The sequence below is a fragment of the Talpa occidentalis genome, unplaced genomic scaffold (genome assembly GCF_014898055.3).
Source record: "Talpa occidentalis isolate TD23 unplaced genomic scaffold, MPIMG_talOcc4v2.1 talOcc4.2, whole genome shotgun sequence".
Lineage (NCBI taxonomy): Eukaryota > Metazoa > Chordata > Mammalia > Eulipotyphla > Talpidae > Talpa > Talpa occidentalis.
In genome coordinates this window covers 15,449,143-15,470,545 of record NW_023602073.1, presented here as the reverse complement: position 1 = coordinate 15,470,545, position 21,403 = coordinate 15,449,143, and the positions used below count along the sequence as shown (strand labels likewise).

General features: G+C 46.6%; 2 protein-coding genes across 3 annotated transcripts in view; both read right to left on the bottom strand.

Annotated features, from left to right (window-relative positions):
* Positions 1-21,403, bottom strand: part of LOC119253525 (E3 ubiquitin-protein ligase TRIM38-like) — a 73,141-nt gene that overhangs the window by 13,058 nt on the left and 38,680 nt on the right. The gene's annotated exons all lie outside the window — the stretch shown is intronic.
* Positions 63-19,485, bottom strand: LOC119251719 (E3 ubiquitin-protein ligase TRIM38-like). 2 transcript variants are annotated; one of them, XR_008553018.1, is made up of 8 exons: positions 19,447-19,485; positions 18,096-18,629; positions 14,866-14,961; positions 12,576-12,806; positions 11,502-11,524; positions 11,302-11,414; positions 3,575-8,743; positions 63-82 (listed from the first exon to the last, which is right to left on the bottom strand). XR_008553018.1 is itself a non-coding variant. In XM_037518976.2 (7 exons), the coding sequence occupies exons 2-7, from the start codon at positions 18,504-18,506 to the stop codon at positions 8,217-8,219; spliced, it is 1,401 nt and encodes a 466-aa protein (XP_037374873.1). In that variant the 5' UTR covers positions 18,507-18,629; positions 19,447-19,485; the 3' UTR covers positions 3,452-8,216. The 2 variants fall into 2 exon arrangements, 1 of the variants encoding a protein (XP_037374873.1); XM_037518976.2 differs by lacking the exon at positions 63-82 and having other exon boundaries at positions 3,452-8,743.

The window sequence follows — 21,403 nt, the reverse complement described above, 5'->3', positions numbered from 1 at the left end:
GTATAGGCAGAGATGAATCAGCCACGATTTTCCAGAAGTCTCACCTGAACCTCTGAGCCCGCACAGGTCTTGAAGTCTTCTCCTTGGAGATATAATGGATTGTAATTTGAAAGATAACTCACTTGTCCCTGTGTGGTAGAATAGGGTAATCCCTGCCATGTTTGCCCCATTCAATTGACCTTGATTAAAATTCAATAAACCTTAAGCTCAGTGTTTCAGTCCCACTGTTATAGGACAGGGAGAGGGGACACCACCAGTCATAATTCAATGCTTAATATCTGCCAATGGCTCCCCATAGCCAGGCACAGAACATTCCATCATGGCAGGAGATGTTCTTGGATCAGGTGCTAGTAGAGATAGAGAAGCAGAAAGTTTTGCTCACAAGAGTTGCATGAGAGAAGAGAACTCATGGAGGGACAGTGGTGGTGCAAGGGGTTAAGCACAGCACTGTGAAGCTATCTGCAGCTTCTGCAACATGAATTCAATCCCAGGCCAGCCAGGGAGCTACCCACATGGTGCAGCAGAACTCTCCTGCTTGCCCGCTGCACTCAGCAGTGTATTTCATTCAGTGCCTGTTCTGCTCCCCACTTTGTCTCTGGTGAATCCTCTTATACCGCATCCCCTCCATCCCTGACCCAGGGACCTCTGGCCTGTACTGCCGTTTTTGTATACATAAATAAATAAATCTTAAAAAAAAAAAAAAAAACTCATTGAGGAAAGTGAAACTCTCTTGATGTATGGTGAGCTTCAACAGGAGTCAGACCAAGTTCCTTCTTTGTCCTGGTAGCACCACTGAGGCGAATGGTTAGCAAACACAGTCCATGGGGTCAATCCCACTTGACTGTCCTCACACACCCATGTCTTGTTCTCTGGACCCCATTAAAAACCTCAAAGAAAAAGGTTAGTCCATTTTCCATGGAGACTATACTGAAGGGCGGAGAGCTGGAGAGAGTGGTAGAGAAGGAGTTGGTGCTGGGAGCAGAGGCCCTGGGCACAAGGGAGGTGACTGTCTCCCTCCAGGGGAGGACAGGTCTCCCAGACAAGTTCAGGGTGCCTGAGGCAGAGGGAATTTGCAGAACCAGGATGTGGGGAGGCAGGAGGCAGAGAGAAAAGCCTGTCCATTGTGGGCTCCTTGTCCTGGACGCCCTAGTGTCCACCAGTGAGGACTGAGAGCTGGAGACAGAGGAGCAGGGAACAGAGCAGAGGGTCTGCCCTTCCCCACAGTGGCAGCTGCTCAGGCTCCCAGCCCTGCTGCCCTCCCCTTGCTGCCATGTGTGGGGAGGTGCTGAGGGAGGAAGTAGAGACCTTTCCTTTGCACTCACAGGGCCTGGACTAAAAGCAGATCCAACACAAGGAACTGGATGGATTATTTCCCCCTATTTTCCGGACTAGCCCTTGGAGCAGGAGCACATCTCTGCAGACTGCTCTCCCACGGAGGGGATTTCTCCCAGGGGCTGCACCAGCCTTCCTTATGCCTGGGGTTGTGTTCATGGGGATGCCCTTCCTCTGAACCCCAAGTGCCTGACCTTCGTCACCTCACACCCTGATCTAAGATATGGCACTGTGCCTGGGAAAGAGAAAGCAGAGGGAGAGAGAGCTGGAAAGCAATGTCCTGACCATTTTCCAATGACCAGGTTCCAGTGAGCTCCTTATTGCCAGGGACCACACCCACACACCCACACAGGAACACACACCCCTGTGCGTGCACACACACCTGCAGACACGCAGACAAGGAACTCACAGTTCACCCCAGAGCAAACCTTGACCTGGACTTCTTCAATCCTCCCTTCCTCATGGAGCAGTCAGCAATAAAATCGCTACTAGTCCCCCTGCAGCTCCACTTCCGGGTTCCTGCCTGTGGTTTCCTTTCCCTGGAGTCAACTCAGAAAGTAATTGCCTGGGGGCCGGGCCAGATTGATTTGGGAGAAGTCCTGAAACTGGCAGCAGGGAGCCAGTTTCATTGTTATTCAGGAGGGGAAAGAAATTTGGAGCCCTAGGTAGATCTGACAGGCCTTTAATGCTTAAGCAGGGGAGCAGATGAGCAGCCAGGGAGGCGGCAAGCCTGGGTGCTGGGAGGCAGGCAGCATAGTCCCTTGCCATACTGATAGCCTAGGATGGAAGAGGCATTTCTGATAATCGCACAATATACATTTGTGAAAGAAATCACTTCTGCAGTGTGAGGGGTTGGTAAGGTAAGTGAGGAGCCAGGCAGTGACTGGGATTCTAGAGTCCCTGGCTAGATCCTGGGACAGGTGCTTTGCTTGGTGCTGATCTGAATGCCCTAGGGTGTCTGTCAGGGCAGCTGACCTGCAAAGGAGGTGAGGAACAACCTAGCCAAGGGTGTCCAGCTGCTCAGGCTCATAAGCTGCTGGTCCTGATGCCGGAATTGTCAGGCCTAGTCTCCCAGCCAGGATGGGATTTCAGGCTGCAGGGCAGCAGGGCAGCTTTGAGCCCCAGCCACTAGACCCCCCACGGGTTGGTGTCTAGTGAAGCAGCAGCAGGAACTTCAAAGATGCCCAGGCAAGCAAGCGAGAAGAGGCAGGTTTGTTTAGAGAAAGAAAAAGTTTATTGAGGAGAAAAAGAACAGAAATAAAGTGGGACTCCCAGGCCAGGGAACCAGGCCTGGGAGGGGCAAGGAAGCCAAAGTGAAGTCCTGTCTCAGGGAATATATACTTTCTTTCCCTGAATGTTCTAAAGCTCTACCAGTCTCTTTGTGATTGGTTAGTTCTCGGCTGTCTCACTTAATTTGCTACTGAGTGGGGATCTTCACATTCCTTATCTAACAGGTCTGTCTTTCCCCATTTCTTATATCTTTATCTTTATGGTCTAGCCCTCCTGGTGAGCATCTTTACACTTTATCTTATCATCTGAAGAAAACCAGGACCATCCTTAACAAGATTATCTGTGGTGCTGGGATGTTTGTTTTTCCCAGTGGAATTGGTTTCATTTCCCCTCTCCCTGTCCTATAACAAAAGGAACTAGACACACCAGCTCCTGAGGCATCCGCTCAAGAGAGATGAGAATGACCCCTGGGTTCCTGATCCCATAATAACTCCCTGCATCTCCCTCCACCCTCACTGTCATAGATGAGACTGCACTGGGCACAGATCATCCTGTCCTAAATCACGTTGGACGCCAAATCGGTTATAGGACAGGGAGAGGGGCAGCCCAAACCCTGCAAACCTGCCTATTCTAAATGGGTTCTGCCATCCACCGCATCAACACAAAACATATGACACTTTAATGGGAAGGAACTTTAATAAAAACTAGGAAACAATACAGGTAAGGCAAAGAGTCTAGTTTCTAAATGAAGCACCCAAAGTTACCCATCCCCTCGTGGGTAAAACTCCATCCATATGGGATCGGCCCAGAGCAAGGCCCCAAAGCCTGCCACAAGTCTAAAACATCTTCCAGTGGGGACCCACAGAAAAGGGTCACAAACAACCGGACAAGCCCGGAAGGAAAAGAGCAAAATCAACATCCAGATAAAAGCTGCCATCGTCACCTCCCCACAGGTCTCACCCACATCTGTGTCACCCAGTCTACGACCAAAAGACAAGCGCAGTTTCTTTACTTGTCTCTAGGCTCCATGCTCCTCTTCCAGGTCTCCTGGCTCCATCCTGCTTCCTTCCTCAGTCTCTTCTGCAGCTTCTCCTCTTCCTGCTCAGCTCCACCCTCCCTTGGGTGGGGCAGGGAACCTCCCCCTTTCCTGGGGACCACCCTGTTACAAGCTGTCTTGTCAAATGTTGCGAGCCAGCTGTAGCAGTCTGGGTGTCAGGTGTTCCTGAAGGATGGGATGGCGTTGGCGAAATCGTGAGGGATGGGGAAGGATAATGAGGAGATTTGGACACTTGGTCAGGGTGCAGGTATCCTGCTGAGGGTCTCAGCAGCCTTTACTTATATATTTCAAGCAAACCTGGAGAGTGCATAAGCATATGCATTAAGGCAGGAAGATAACAATCATCACATCTTTCTCAAGAACAGCCAAGGGGCTATTTGCCCTGCTGCAGAGGTGGTCATGTTTATTATTCTTTGTTTTAAAGAAGACACAGTTGCTAAACAAAAGTGTTCTTAGAATAGTCATTTACCTTAAACAATCAGTCATTTTATTACTAGCAAAAGGCTTAAGTGACTGTAACTAACATTTCTATGTTTGCCATGGTGAAGGATTAACTATGGGCTGGGGAGACAAAGGGCAGGAAGTTACCTGGGGGAGGGGAAACAAAGGGATTTTTTCTAACTAACCTATAAAGTTTAGACTAATGTATAACTAATTGATTAAAGTAAAAAACAGAAGGCTTTTATATAGAAATCATCATCTATAGTATATTGCTTTTATATTGATTTGATATTAAGGAACCAAGTGCCTGGAGGGCGCAAATGCCAGGCAAGCCGCACTGACTCTTCCCTAGCCCCCAGCTCTCAATTTGTTATAGAGCAGCCCCGATAAATGAATGGGTTGCCTGGCTGTGAGTCCTCACCAGGGCGCTTAAAAGGGACTTATGAATACTCCACTACAGGCACACACACAAGGTTAATAAAAGGTTTATTTACAAAGGAAAAGGAAATAAGGAAAATGTACAACTCAGGGAGAAAATAGGGAAATAAAGTCTTTAATGCGTCCTACCCGATCCGCTGACCTGGAAACCCAAAGTCACTCTCAGAGCTGGCCGGACGCTGCGAGCTGGTGGAGAGCCAAAATGGGGGAATCCCCTCTAAAGCCCACGTGTCTGGCTTTATATCAACCTGGCTGCCTTCCCTTTGGTGGTGATAGGATTTGGAGTTCCCAGTTTTTGACCTGGGGTGGAGGTGGAGTCCACAAAGCCTGTATGGAATTAGCTTCAGGACATCCTTTCCCCCTAACAAATTGAGGGAGGAATTCTCCTAATCTAAACAAAGAGTTTTCTACCTATTACTCCTCTACTTTATTTAGTCAGCCTAGATTCCGTATTTAACTTTAAGATCAAGGGACAATTTCCTTATCTATAAGATTGCTGGTTGTTGTTTTAAGGAACTACAAATATTTCATCAGGGGCAGGAGCAGAGATGGTTATAGCCTTTGATTCTCAAAAATGGTCGATAGGTGACATATCAGTAGTTGTAACATTAACCATTTCCGAGTGGATTATTTGTGCTGCCGTGGTTACTAGCTCAACCAGTCACAAAATTGCTGTTGACTTATTCTTGAATGCACACTCTAACAGCTACCATACCAATTGTCACCTCCAGGGAAATTAGCCCTAAACAAACAGGAAGAATTTAGCAGGAGTCAGCTATGGCGCCTCCTGGTTTATTAGGAATTTTCTTACACTTGGAGCATGGCTCTCCTCTGCCACCCAACTGCTATCTTTTACTTTAAAGTAAATAAATTTCCTTCTCCAATTAGCCCTTGCCTCAAAAGACCACATCTCCATATCAAAGACTTGGCCTAGGGATGTTTACAGCCTTTTGTTCCCAGAAGTTTTCTTTTTAATTTGTTAATGTAAGGCCAAATGTTGAATTGCTGCCTTTTGGCAGATAACTACTAATTTTATAAAAAATGTGATATTTGTATCATGCAGTGCCATTTGTCATCAAACTGGTTATTCAGTGATTGATCAGTATTTGCAGTTTTACTTTTAAATGCGTATTTTAGCAATGGTAGAAACTAGCCATAAACAAATGAGGAGAATCTTGGAGTCAGCTAACAAGATTCCTGATTTTCCAGAAATCTGCCCCATGCCTGGACTTTTGTCAGACAACATGAGTAGCGTGGCTCCCCATAGTCAAAGGACCAGGAAAGGAGCTGAGGGACCCCACAGGTGATCAACCACCCCCACACAGCAGCAGCCAGACAAAGACAAGCTCATGTCAGGGTCTGTCTTATGACCACTGCCCCCACTGGCACCTGCTGTGTGAGGGAAGGGATCATGCAGAGCTCAGGGTTGAGAGGGGAGAGGAGGTAGAAGAGATTTTAGAGACATGTTCCCTAAGTGGGGAGAACCCAGTGCTTCATGAGATGTGTGTGATGTACTGAGACAGCTCAGGGGAGGCCAGAAAGAGCCCCTCCCTCAGTGCATCCCTTCCTGTGTATGAGGAGTGTAGGATGGAGAATTTCAAAGAACAGAGTGGACAGATCACTGGAGTCCCCAAAATGAACCAAAGATCTAAGTGTAAGAACTGAAATGGTTAAAACCTTTTGGAAGAAAAGAGAGAAAAACTCTTGTTCCCTTGGGTTCCCAATGGTTATCTGGATGACACCAAAGCACAAGTAATAAAAGTTCAATATAACAAGGATACTGAGATGAGCTTCTTAGGACTCCATCAAGAATGTAAAAGAGAACTCAGAGAATGATAGAAAGTTTCTAAAATTATTAGGCTGATAAGGGACATACCTAGAACTGTAATTAGCATACAGAAGTTATTACAAACCAAAATACAAATTACCCAACTAAAATGGGCAATGTATGTGAATAGAGATAATTCCAAAAAGACACACAATTAGCCATGAAGCTGTCACCATCACCACTCATTAGGAAAATGCAAAAGCCAGAAAAAAACAAAATCTCAAGGAGACAGCACTTACTATCCATTAGCATAGTTACATTTAAAAATACCCACAATAAAATGTAGAGAAATTGGAATGTCATACATGGCATGTGAGGATATACTATGTTGTCGTGAGACACAGGGTAAGCTAGAAATTAGGCAGTTTCAGGGACAGTGCAGGAGGGGACCTCTGAAGAATTTAGGGAGGCTTCAGAGATAAGGACAACCAAGGAAATGTAACCAATTCCACTGGGAAAAACAAACATCCTAGGACCATTGTTAACAATAGGGGGAAAACAAACATCCTAGCACCACAGACAATCTTGTTAAGGATGGTCCTGGTTTTCTTCAGGTGATAAAAATAAGGTGTGGAGATGCTCTCCCGGAAGACTAGGCCATAAAGATAAAGATGTAACAAATGGGGAAAGACAAACCTATTAGATAAGGAATGTGAAGATCCCCTACTCAGTAGCAAATTAAGTGAGACAGCCGAGAACTAACCAATTACAAAGAGACTGGTGGAGCTTTAGAATAATCAGGGAAAGAAAGTATATATTCCCTGAGACAGGACTTCACTTTGGCTTCCTTGCCCCTCCCAGGCCTGGTTCCCTGGCCTGGGAGTCCCACTTTATTTCTGTTCTTTTTCTCCTCAATAAACTTTTTCTTTCTCTAAACAAACCTGCCTCTTCTCGCTTGCTTGCCTGGGCATCTTTGAAGTTCCTAGACCCCGTGGGGGGTCTAGTGGCTGGTGCTCAAAGCTGCCCTGCTGCCCTGCAGCCTGAAATCCCATCCTGGCTAGGAGACTAGGCCTGACAATTCGGGCATCACTTGGAAAACAGTTCCATAAAAGATGAACAACTTGGGCCTCCCTTGGTGGAGCAGGCAGTTGAGCGCCACACTGTGAAGCTCTCCCAGCCTCTGCAGCACCGGTTGGATCCTGGCAGGCCGGCGAAGTCCCACATGGCTCGGGAGACCTCACCTGTCACACCCGCTGCTCCCCTCAGCAGTGTATTTAGTCAGCCTGCCTGTTCTGTTCCCCGCTCTCTCTCTGGTGAATCTGCTCACCCTCCATCACATCTGGCCTGTACCTCAGTTCTTCTATAAATAAATCTCACAAAAAAAAGTTGAACCAATTATCATAGGAAGTAGCAATTCTACTCCTAGGTATAAACCTCCAAATTGCACCATAATCACACAAAAACTTGTACAGCACTGTTCTCAATGGCATCATTTGAACTCGCCCCAAAGTGGAAACAACCAATGTCCATCCTTTGATGAACGGGCACACACGATGCGTGATATCCATACAGTGGGATGGTTTGTCCAGAAACAAAAGCAACTACTAACCCAAACTACAACATTGATGGAGCGTGAAAACTTGACATGAAATTGAAGAGGCCAGACACCCAGCGAGAGATCAGGACCCTGGCAGGTCAGAGATCTGACCCAGTGACGGGGGAGAGCACGAGGGATGACCCTGCTGTTCTCTCGATTCCCCGCTGGTCAGGCTGATCTTCTGCGCTGTCTGCACAATGGCTGTGTCCAGCAGTCATGGCACACTCACTGAGTGTCCACTGAGAACTCAGCGCTGGTTCAGGTAAAAGGAAAGAGCAAATGACAAAACAGAACAAGTCCTGACCTAATAGGACTGACGTTATATTTCTACATCGGGAAACAAAGAGACTCTTTTAAATTGACTCCAGGGGTGGAGGGAGGAACAAAGGAGAAGAATGATTAACCTGGAAATAAGGCCGAAGAGTACCAGAGAAGGAGGCCCTTGGGAAGGTGAAGATGTGGGAGCCAGTGTTCATGTTGTAAAAGGACACAAGTCCAACCTCACAGTCCAGAAAAACTCCCACTAGCAGGGGCCGCTCCATCAATGGAAGGGGAGTTGGGGGAGAGATAAGGGCCATGTAGCCATTCTCCTGGCAGAGTCTGATGGCCCAGAAGCCAGACTGAGGCTCTGGGGTCATGTCCCTGTACCTGTGCACATTTTCCAGACAAACTCCTAAGTCCCACCCAGATCCTTCTCCCACGTCCACTTCAAAGTAATGTCTTCCTGAGGTGAAGCCCTCACAGCCCAGGACACAGGGTAAGGAACAGAATCTTTTAGAACTGAAATACTTCTTCCGTCTGCCTCCACGGGTCACATGTCTCCGATCCTTAGACAGAATTAGTTCATGATGAGCTGTGTCTGGGTCCAGAGTCACACTGACTGATAAGAGAGAAAGACACATTTTATTTGCTGAGAAGACAGTACACTTCAAGTACAACCTTCTGGCTTCAGGTGCTGCCTGCTTCTAGCTCTGTGAGTCACTTTCTGAGACTCTGCATATAGTAGGAAATCATCACACCTGCCACAGTAATGGTGGGGAGGATTGAAGGAGCTGATGCACCCTACTACTTGGAGAAATTCCTCGCATTTGGTAAGTAAGCAGTAAGTGGAAGTAATATCCACTCCATTACGTCATCAACACCAACTCAGTCCCTCTCAGAGAAGGCAAGGGACTGACTAACCAGAGTGGTTGCTGTCCTCTCCACATCCCTTATCCCCTGTGTAGGGCCACCAAGAATCATGGAATATTGACGCAAAAAAGAAGCTTATCCCCATTTTTAGTGATAACCTTTCACACTGATTATCAGAAAGCAAAATAACATAGGTCCTGCCATATTTTGTTATTGAAACAGTTACCTCAGATCCCAGTATTCTATTCAGCCCTCAGAGCACCTCTCAGACCCATGAATTTAGGTGTGAAGTCTTTTATGTTGCTACAGATGATAGTCCATATTGTCCCAGGGATGAGTAAAAAGTGATACAATTTATGCTGGAATAACGCACATCATCAAAAGGATCTGACTAGTATAAGTAAAATAAAAAAAAAATAATGATCTTTTAAGCGTGATGCTGGCCAGGAGTATAATTTGTTTGTTTTTAAAGGTTTATTTATTTATGCATACAAGAACTGGGGCACAGGCCAGAGGAGTATGGGTGAGAGGACTCACCAGAGACAGAGTGGGGAACAGAACAGGCAGACTGACTGAAATACACTGCTGAGGGGAGCAGCGGGTGAGTCGGGAGAGGTCTGCTGCACCATGTGGTTACCTCCCTGGCCGGGGATCGAACTCATGCTGCAGTCACTGCAGACAGCTTCATAGGTTGCTTCTTAACCCCTTGCGTCTCAGGGAGGCAACAGGAGTGTGATTTCTTAAGTGTGAGGCTGGCCAAAAAGATCACTAAACTGGGGAAGACTAAGACAGTTTAAACAGACCAATTTATTTTTTTAATTTCTTATTTTTTTATTTATACAAGAGGTTGGGGTACAGGTCAGAGTTGCGGGATGGTGAGAGGAATCATCAGAGACAGAGTGGGGAACAGAACAGGCAGACTGACGAAATACACTGCTGAGCAGACTAGCGGGCGAGACAGGGGAGGACTGCCTCCCCATGTGGGATTCTCCTTGGCTGGCGGGAATTGAATCGTTGCTGCAGAGACTGCGGTCACCTTCACAGCACTGCGCTCAACCCGCTGAGCTACTGGGGAGGCCCTCAAACAGACCAATTTAATAGACAAATGAAAATACCAGCGATTAATAAGTAGAGAAAATGCAGTTTACATCACATTTTCTACATGGACTATGTAGCCATGAATAAGACTAGTCAGATTGAAAGAATGAACATATATCTGTAGATCTATGTTACACAGACCGGTTACTTGAATGTAATTCAGTGTAATACAGTAATAAAAACACCAATAAAAATGGTAAGATTACACAATCAAAATGCTTATAAATGACAATGGGCAGATATGGGAAAATCCCTGCAGAAGCAACCTAAATAGAAAATAGATGACTCTTGGGCCTCCCTCGGGACACAAGGGGTTAAGCACAGCACTGTGAGCTATCCTCAGCCTCTGAAGCATGAGTTGAATCCATGGCTGGCCAGGGAGCCAACCTACATGCACAGTACCTCTCCCGTTTCACCCACTGTTCCCTTAGCAGTGTATTCCAGTCAGTCTGCCTGTTCTTTTCCCCACTCTGTCTCAGGTGAATCCTTCCACCGCCCCCCCCAACACCTCTGGCCTGTGTGCCAGCTCTAGTATGGGTAAATAAATAAATCTTTAAAGAAATAACCTGGTGGGATAAAATACATACTTAAAATAGCAGCACACCAGTGGAATCAATTCTGGTTTGGCCTCTGTCAGGTTCATTCTGATTTTACAGCCTAAAGAATTTTTCAATAATATTTAACTTACTATCTAATTATCTAATTGTGGACATATGGAAAATGACAAATACTAAGTAAGAACTAAGGGATTGGAAGCTCAGGATTGGAATTGGTCATACTGGCTTTCATTAGGATTCTAACATTTAGAGGAGTCAAGGCCTTAAAACCATTTTCATCACAGTTTAAAATACTGATCTATCTTTCTTGCATTGCTGAGAGTTTAATGAAATTGTAATAAATGTTCTAAACACTGCATACATTGATGCTGTTAAATGTCATGATAAGTGAGGGAAGTGAATCTTCTATATTGTTGTTTAGATGGGGAGAATGAGCAGGTGATTAGTCTGGGAGAGAAGGAATTTGAAGAGCCTGAAGAGTTAACAGGGAAGCTACATCCCTGCTTATCCACAAGGTAGAGAGCTCCAACTTCACTGAGAAGAGCTAAACAGCCTCTCTGTCTCTGAGTCTACCCAGGGACAGCTGCTCAGTTAGTTGCCACCAAAAGGGCATTCTATGTAAAGCATGAAGGGAACTGTTGACTTCACACACCTTGGAAGTGCCTTAACATTTTCTTCACATCAAAGTAAAGCTCAGAAACATGGCACACAGTTTGAGGCTCCAAACAGAAGATCTCTGGCAATTTCAGCTTCACATCTGAATACCTATAAGGAACAGGGGACATTCCATTCAGCTCTGGGTAGCCACACAACTGCCCACATCCTCACACTCCCACATTCATAGAGACTCACCAGTTTAATGTGTCTTTCACACCCTACAGTGAAAACAAAGACAAATGTGAGTGTGGGGAAATCAGTATTTTGTGTCACTTGAAACATGGGGCTACTTGCTATGAACACTCCATCCCAGGAAGTAGAGTGACCCAGCCTGAGACACCCACACATACCCAGGTTGAAAGATTCCCATCCTAGTCTCCTAGGATAGTCACTGCCAGTGTGTGTAAGTATGTGATCACATTTACTCAGGCTTGGGGGGAGTTATGGAGTCTTCATTCACATTAACCCGTGACATTAGAGAAGAGGCCAGGAGCAAGGTTGCATTTCCTTCTGCTATTAGTAATACAATTTCCTTCTGAGGAGCCCATTTTACCTTTGTTACTTATGACAAAGGTCCTCAGTGGGGAATCCATGCCCAGACCCTGGCTCTGGGACACTGAGGCCAAGGCAGCAGATGTCACCTGCTGAGGGCACTATCACACTACATCCTCACCCTCACAGTGCAACCACCAGTCCTGCAACAGCAACTGGAGTCCAGGCATTGATGTTCACCACCTGGAAGCTCCAGGCAGCTGAAATGAGGTTCCCTAAGAGCTCATGGCCCAAGACAAGTGGTTCAGGAGAAGGTTATCATTCATTTTGGATGCCCCACTCTATACCACCAGTCATTTTCAAGAGATGGGGTGAAGGTTCCATGAACAACTGACAAGGGTGAATAAATGGGATGAAGGTTATTCTGTGGTTCCATATGGCCAAGAAACCTACATTCGACCCAGAGAAGCTGGTGTCTGAATCACATACTGCCCCTGTGGATACCTGCACAGGCCACCAGCTGACATTGATATGGATCTTTTCTTTGGTTTCCAAAGGGGAGGTTTATAATAAAAAGGGAGAGAAGAGTAAAGGACACTTGCATAGACAGAAATGGGCAAAAGAGCTGCTGCTGCTATAGCCTTCAACATTTATTACTTTAAATATTGAATGAGGCAGAGAGGACTCGCCAAACTTCCCAGGCTCCCTCGACATTCTCCTCTCAATAGATCAGAAACAGACATTCTTTCTTTCCTCCAATTTCACAGCCTCCCTCACCTGCAATAAATTCTGGGCTGAGCCCTGACATTTCTTCTCTAGTTCCAGGACGAGCTTCTCCAGTTCATAGCTCTGATTGTCCAGACTGACTTCACTGTCCTGCAGTCTCCCCAGCAGCTTCTCTTCCTCTTTCTCCAATCTCCATAGATAAGCCCTCTCCTCCTCATGGAGGAAGCAGTGGAGATTCCAAAACTCAGACTTGATTTCTTGTCTCCGAAGCGCTATGTTCTCCTAGAATCAAGAAAGTAGGCAGAAAAGGGGGAAACAAACCAAACATACCTCTTTGGTGAGTCAGTAAACACAGGTAGGACTGAGACACAGTGCAAATCTGCTCACCCCTAGGAGGAAAGCAAACTGTGACATGTGCCCAACTGGACGTATCTTGAAGATTCATGCTGAGGGACATGAGCCAAAGCACAAAAGAGAAAGACCCTATGAGTCCTCTCATATGTGGGCCCTCATCAAATTGAGAAACAACAAGTAGTTCGGTGTTCCTCAAGCCGGAAGGAGGGAGCAATGGAGTTATTGTTCATGGACATAGAGTCTCCAATTTGGAATGCTGAAATAGTTCTGCAGACGGAGGATGGTGATGGCTGCAAAGCAAGTAAATGTATTTCATGCCACTGGACTGTACACTAGAAATGACCTAAAGGCTGCACTCTGATGTGGAAGGTGATCATAAGCTGCAGCCACCTGGTACATTTCCTTTTTCTCCAGCCACGATGCAGAAGAAGATGTTCCCGGAATGCTAAACAGGAGAATAATGGAATTTGGCCAATAGCAAGTAACTTATCATTTATGAAGATAAAACCAAGCACTATGGGCAAGTAACATGCTATATAAATGTTCTGAGAGAATTTCTTCAACTAAACGCTGATAGTGAATATAACCAATGCAGAATTTAAGTCATCAGGCTCATAGGAGAGTCTATAATACTCAATAGGGGAAGCCTGAAGAGCTACCAGATATATTATTGCACCTACCAGGATTCATATTTCATCTTTATGTGTAACACAGGTTTTATTGTGGTATATGGAATTGCAATTTATATCTGTGCTTTCTCAATTCCAACAGTGCTTTAGTGACTGTGATATTATGGTAGATGGAGTATTGATTAGGATGAAGTGGAATTTTTTTTCAACGATTTTATTTATTTATGCATACAAGAACTTGGGTGTAGGCCAGAGGTGCATAGGTGAGAGAATTTATCAGAGACAGAGTGGGGAGAACAGGCAGATTGACTGAAATACACTGCTGAGGGTAGCAGCCAGTGAGGCAGAAGAGGTCTGCTGTGCATCTCCCTGTCCAGCGATTGAACTCATGCTGCAGTGGCTACCAATAGTTTCACTGTCTGAGACTTATCTCCTTGAGCCAGCAGGGAGGCCCTGAAGCGGAACTTTTTGTAGGAGACCTGGGACAGCTGGACTCTGGCATTGACATGGTTTCCTTATATGGTTTGTAGCAATAGAAGTTCTCCCTATGACCTAATATTCCAGAATGAGGAGACAGAGGCAGTTGTAGCACCTACAGTGTCAGGAATCTTCACTTGTTATTTCCAAGTAAGGTCCTCCAACTTCCAAGGATCTCGAAATGAGGGATGGACGAGTCAATTTCACATCCACTCACACAGAAGCAGGGTCAAGGTGGGAAGAGAAACTGGAAGAGGCAAAATGGCTCACACATCTGGGGAATTTGGTTACTAAATGATGGATTACATCCATATCCATAAAAGAATGTGTCTCTGATCCTGCAGGGGTTGGTCAGCCACGGACACTGTCTTAGAGACCCACGTCTACAGTGCAAGTGTGTGTAAGTCTTGCAGAGCTCTATCCTCATCACAACCTCACGAGCTTGAGTTATGGGAAGGTCTTCTGCACTGGTCCTGTTATTCCCTTAGGGTGGTATTGCAACCAGGAAGGTACAGGGTCTGACCCTGTACTCTGGTAAATGTGCGCAGGTGAGTTCACGATCTTCAGACAGGAGGTAATTTCAGTCATTGAAAATGTGAAGCCCGTTGAAGGTCAGGGGCACAACAGCTTTGTTTCTCCTGACTGAGGTGATGGGATGCCTAGCACTTTACTCCTGCAAGGCTGAAGAAAGTAGAGGGAAATTCTCCTAGATTAGACAACTAAAGGAATTATTTTTTTAAAAAACTGGCATATTCTTTGGGGCTCAGCAATTTGTACTGGTTTAATGAGAATAAACTATCAATGAGTACTTTGCCCAGTCATAGCCTATACTTGAATTCAGGATGAAAAATAGTTTGTGATCACTAAACTCCAATTCTTACCTTCCATGCAGTTATTTGCTCTGCCGTGAACAACTTCGCACTGGTACAGTGGTCTTGAGTTTCCTTCAGCTTTGTTACAACGTCTTGGAGCTTCTCCTGCAGGAAATGTTGAGTGAGGTCTGGCTAATCCATATCAAATCTTCATTTGGTACTTACAGGGAATCCCAACCTCCAAGCAGTACAATAACATTGAATATATTATTGAGACCTTACACTTTGAGAGGAAGCAGCATGAGGGCAGTAGTATTAAGTGATTCCTAGGAGTCCCTGAGCAGTTGCTGGATTGTAACATCTTTTTTTTTTTTTTTTATAGAGGCATGTTTTTTTATTTATTTATTATATTTGTTTGTTTTGTTTATACATGTACTGGGTACAGTCAGAAGCGCGGGAGGGTGAGAGAATTCACCAGAGTCAGAGCTGGGAGCAGAGCAGGCAAAAGGACTGAAGTACACTGCTGGGGGGAGCAGCGGGTGGCAGGAGAGGTCTGGCGCCATGTGGGACCCTCCTCCGGTGGCCGGGGAGCAGCCGGGGATCGAACCGGCGCCGCAGAGGCCGCGGGCAGCTTCGCAACCCAGCGCTCAACCGCTGCACCACCGGGGAGGCCCTGGATTGTAACATCTTTCTGTGCTGTAGATGTGGAGGCTTAGGAAGGGAGCAGTAACCTGCCCAAGGGGCCATCACTGGTAGGTGGCAGAGATGCGATTCCCAGCTCATCGCAGAACTAAGGATTGGACTAACTCCACACTACAGTCAGCTAGGAAAATGCTGCTCATCGTTTAAGGTTAAAATCATCTAAAAGCAAATTTTGTAAAATAACGTGCTGGACCCATCATAGATAATACACAGTGCCTGACACATAGGGAACTTTTCACATGTTACGCCAAGTCAGGAAGGAGAGCCCAGGATGGCAGTTGAAGTTATAGAACCAGGTCATGAGGGGGCACCTGTATCACCTGGAGAACAGTGTCATGACGTCAACTCACAGTGATTCGTGTCCACATCCATCTCTAGGGTTTATTCAAAAGTTTCTCACACTTTCTTTTTTCTTTACTGAAGATTTATTTTTTATTCATTTATGCCTACAAGAACTGGAGTGTAGGTTAGAGATGTGGGGGGGTGGGGGGTGGTGAAAGGATTCACCAGAAACAGAGTGGGGAGCAGAACAGGCAGATGGATTGAAAGAAACTGCTGAGGAGAGGTCTGCTGCACCATGTGGGTTGCTTCCTGGCCAGGAATTGAACTCATGCTGCAGTGGCTGGGATAGCTTGATAGCACTGAGTCTTGAACCCCTGTACCACCAGGAAGGCGCCCTTTTCTCACATTTTCAAGAGAAGGGATCTGAAGCTTACTAAACTGCTCATTGTCATCCACAATAAAGGAATTGCCTCCTACCCTCTGCAAATTCACAAATCTACTCATAACATCACAACACTCTCAAAATAATGCTCAGGAAACTATATACCAAAAGACTGATTTGCTTTTGCTATGAGCACAGTGCTATTCTCAACTCTACCTAGAGAATGTCCTTACAACTTATGACAACTTCCTGGTGTGTGTGTCTGGTGGGAGGGGGCAGCCCTTTTCTCCATTTACAGATGGAGAAACCAAGTCATGAAGCAAGAACTGAGCTGCTCCCAGTTGCCCACTTGGGAAGAGGCTAAAATAATATTTGACCTCAGCAGTCTGACTCTTGAGGCTACACCCATCACCTTGTGTTGCTCCTATTTGATGACATGGGGAGAAGCAGTGAGACCTGCCCCATTACAGCCCTGACTGCTCATGGGGTTACAGGAAGAGGTGAGTGCACTGAGCAATGGTCAGGGCTGACATGCCCTGACACAGGATCCAGAACCTTCACACAATACACAGGCACCTCAGTGATGAGGGTACTCAGAGCCCCACACTGGAGACGTTACTTCAAATGTCAAAGGGGCAGAGAGGAAGGAACCCCACTTCTTCATTCCTCCACAGCAAAGGGACCCTTATGCTAAAAGCTATTGTGTCAAAAACACAGGAAATGATTGAAGTGTCTCTCTCAAGGCTTCATCCCTCCCACCAAGTATTTTTAATCCCTAACTCCCCTTCCCAGTTTATGCTCATACCTGTTGCCATTTCCAATCCTTAGATTTTGTCCTTGTTGTTTATTTTGTCCACGCAGAATGTGTTTTTACATGTCAACCTGATCTTTCCCTCCACAAATAAAGTCCTACTGTCCCAGGCCGCTCTGGGGAGGGGTATAGACTCCGAGTAATACCAACGATCCTTCCTGACATCCTTTCCCATGCCCGCAATGGCCTTTCCTCTCACGAGCCCCCTGACTGGGCCATGGAGAGTCAGGCAAGCTCTCGTGACAAGTGAACCACCTGATCTGGCTTCCTGTCTCTTATCCACACTCTGCCCGTGGTGATATTGTGTGTGTCCTTCAGGACTCACTCAGGGAAGTCTCCCCCTCACACACTCATTCCTGCCCCTAGTGTCCCCCCTCACCACCCACACCAAGGAAGGTCAGGCGTCCTGAGTTCCTTTTCTTACTCCTTGTGGACTCTGGGATATCAAGAAGGTGTTGGTTCTGACCTCTGGGATTTCAGATTCTTCCCTGTGCTCTTGAACGCTGTGGTATCTCCACTTACGTATTTGAGGTGAGGCCATGAATGAGGCAGGTGTGACAAAGAGCACAGTCTATTGTCCAGGGGAACTTCATTACAGGAAATTCTTACAGGAAAGGTTCTGCCCAACCTTAAAGTTCAGCATAGAAAGTGATGACCTCGGGCCTCCCTGGTGGCGCAGCGGTTGAGTGCTGGGTTGTGAAGCTGCCCGCAGCCTCTGCAGCGCCAGTTCAATCCCCAGCTGCTCCCCAGCCATCGGAGGAGGGTCCCACATGGTGCGCAGACCTCTCCTGCCGCCCGCTGCTCCCCTCAGCAGTGTACTTCGGTCCTTCTGCCTGCTCTGCTCCCCGCTCTGGCTCTGGTGAATCCTCTCACCCTCCCGCGCTTCTGACTGTACCCAATGCTTGTATGTATAAATAAATAAATAAATCTTAAAAAAAAAAAAAAAGAAGAAAATGATTGATGACCTGACTCACTGGGATCATAATTAATTATTATTCAGAAAATAACATGATGGAAACAACATTTTTGCAGTCACAATCTTGGTGTTCAGACTAAGTAATTTCAATAAAAATGTGCAACATAAGAGGAAGAACTTGCTGAAAGGTTTGGCCACTCACTCACCTTGTAGCCTAAACATACGTCCTCCACTAGAGCCGTGCGGTGTCCTCTGTGCTGGGGGGAGCGCTCACAGCACCAGCAGATGAGCTGCCCGTCGTCCTCACAGAATAGGTGGAGGTGCTCCCCATGTTCCTCACACAGCCTCTCACGCTCCAAATCCTGGATGTTCTCAATGAGGTTTTCAAGGTGCTTGTTGGGTCGGACACTCTCCCTCTGAAGTGATGTTTGGCACAGGGGACAGCGAGCCCTCCAAATAAAAGATGTCACAAAATATTGCTGCCCAATGATATTGTCTATGCACTGGCGGCAGAAGCTGTGCCCACAGTTGACGCTCACGGGCTCCTTCATCAGCTGCTGGCAGATGGAGCACGTGGCTTCCTCCCTCATCTTCCTAATCGCTGGCGATGAGGCCATGGCTCTTCCTCAAAGTTCTGCTAAGTATCTATAGGCAGAGGTGTATCAGCCAGGACTTTCCAGAGTGATGGACAGAAGCCTCACCTGAGATTCTGAGCCTGCACAGGTGTTGAAATCTTCTCTCTGGAGATATAACGGATTAGAATTTGAAAGATGCCTCACCTGTCCCTGTGTGGTAGAATAGGGCGATCCCTGTCATGTTTGCCCCATTCAGTTTACATTGATTAGAATTCAATAAAACTTAAGTTCAGTGTTTCTGTCCCACCAGCCATAATTCAATGCTTAATATCTGCCAATTCCCCCATACACAGGCACAGAACATTCCACCATGGCAGGAGATGTTCTTGGAGCAGGTACTCGTAGAGATAGAGAAGCAGACAGGTTTGCTCACAAAAGTTGTATGAGAGAAGAGAACTCAGGGAGGGAGAGTGAAACTCTCTCTGTGTCTAAAGAGCTTCAGGAGAAGTCAGCCCTGAGTGACTTCTATGTTCTGCCAGCAACACTGACATGAATGTTGGCAAACAGAGTCCATGGGGTCAGTCCCACTTGACTGTCCTCAAACTCCCATGTTGGTCTCTGGACCCCACTAAAACCCTCTAAGAAAAAGGTTAGTCCCGTTTCCATGGAGACCCCACCCGGCAGGAGAGCTGGAGAGAGTTGCAAGTCTTCTCCAGAGAGAAAATTTCAACACCTGTGCCGACTCAGAGGGTCAGGTCCTTCTGTCCTTCACTCTGGAAAATCCTGGTTATTTTTCTCTGCCTATAGATACTCTTTAGAAGTTTTAGGAAGAGCCAAGGCCTCCCTTGTGTCCTGGGCACAAGGGAGGTGACCGTCTCCCTCACTTTATATTTTCACAGTTGGTGGAGGTCCTTATTGCCACCCACCACCCATACCCACCACACACACACACACAGAAATCACTGTCCACCCCAGAGCAAACCTTGGCCTGGACTTTGCACTCCTCCACACACGGCAGTCAGTCACAAAATCTCTGCGAGTCTCTCTGCAGCTCCAAGTATTGTGGAAGGGAAATGCCTCTGACTAGAGTCAACTCAGAAATGAAACTGATGTGGGGGCGGGTCCAGACAGAAGAGGGAGGAAACTTGTCAAAATGCCAGAGGTTTTCAGCTCAGGAATCCTGCCTGGAGGGCCTGGTAGGAACAGCACCCTTCTTTCAGAGCAACAACAGAGGGAACAAACTAAAATCTCATCATGACCTGGCACAGCTCGTGGGCAGGCCCCTCATGGGGAAGGGAGAGGCCCATCTTGAACACAGACAGAGGTCCCTGTTCCCATGATGACTCCTGGCATCTGTCTCCACCATCACATCGTGGATGAGACTACACGGGCACAGTTCAAGCCGAGTTGTCTTGTCAAAGGTCCAGGAAAAGAGACAAGGGAATGCCACAGGGGATCAACCACCCCCACCCCCACAGCAGCAGCCAGACAAAGACAAGCTCATGACAGGGTCTGTCCTGTAACCACTGCCCCCCTGGCACCACTGTGTGATGGAGGGGATCATGCAGCGCTCAGGGCTGAGAGGGAGTGGGGAGGCAGAAGAGCCTTCAGAGATATGTCCCCAATGTGGGGTGAGCCTAGTGCTTCAGGTGATGTGTGTAATGTGCTGCAACAGCTCAGGGGAGACCAGAGGGAGCCCTCCAGGGTGTGCATCTCCTCCAGATGGAGGGGAGGTTTCCCCTGGGAGTGTGGGTTGCAGGAAATCAGATTCCCAGACTGGTGAGTGGCTTACGGGAGGGTTTTTTTTTTTTTTTTTTTTTAGAGAGGCATGTTTTATTTATTTGTTTGTTTTGTTTTGTTTTTGTTTATACATGCACTGGGTACAGTCAGAAGCGCGGGAGGGTGAGAGAATTCACCAGAGCCAGAGCAGGGAACAGAACTGGCAGATGGACGAAATATACTGCTGAGGGGAGCAGCAGGCGTGGCAGGAGAGGCCTGCGCACCATGTGGGACCCTCCTCCAGTGGCCGGGGAGCAGCCGGGGATCGAACCGGTGCCGCAGAGGCCGCGGGCAGCTTCGCAACCCAGCGCTCAACCGCTGCGCCACCGGGGAGGCCCGGGAGTTTTTAAAAAAAAAAAAAAAAAAAAAAACTGGCACTCTGAGTGCACCCTTTATGGGGAGCAATCACCACCAGAATTCCGTAAAATCCTGTCAATGATTACTGTGACCTACTGTTTAAAGATGCTCCCTGGGCCCCTCTGGTGGCACAAGGGATTAAGTCTCAGCACTGTGAAGCTATCCACAGCCACTGCAGCAAGAGTTTGATACCTGGCCGGGGAGCTGCCCACATGGCGCAGCAGACCTCTCATGTCTTGCCTGCTGCTCCCCTCAGCAGTGTAATTCAGTGGATCGGCCTGCTGTGCTCCCCACTCTGTCTCTGGTGAATCCTCTCACCCCCCTCCCACCTCTGGCCTACGCCCTAGTTTTTTGTATGCATAAATGAAAATAAATCCTTAAAAAAATACAACTCACCAGAAAAAAAATCACAATTCGAAACATGTTTGTTTTAGTAACATAGTCTGAAAATAAAGTAAAAATTACAAAATTCTAAGGAGCAATAAAATCTACAATTAAGAGACGTTTTAACATTTTCTCTCTTTAATATATGGATCAACAGACAAAAAATATTGAAGATATGGAAGATTCCAACAAGGCAACAATCTAAAGCTAATAGACATATATAGGCCCAGCAATTAATAAGTGGATAACACACACATTTCTAGTCACATTTGGAATACTTGCCATCGAAGACTAGCCAGAAAGTAAGTCTGAACAAATTTCAATAAATCTAATTCACATGACCATGATCTCTGACCTAAAAAGAGAGGTTAGAAACCAGTAATAAAGAGATTGATAAAATTATCAGAAAATAAAATGCT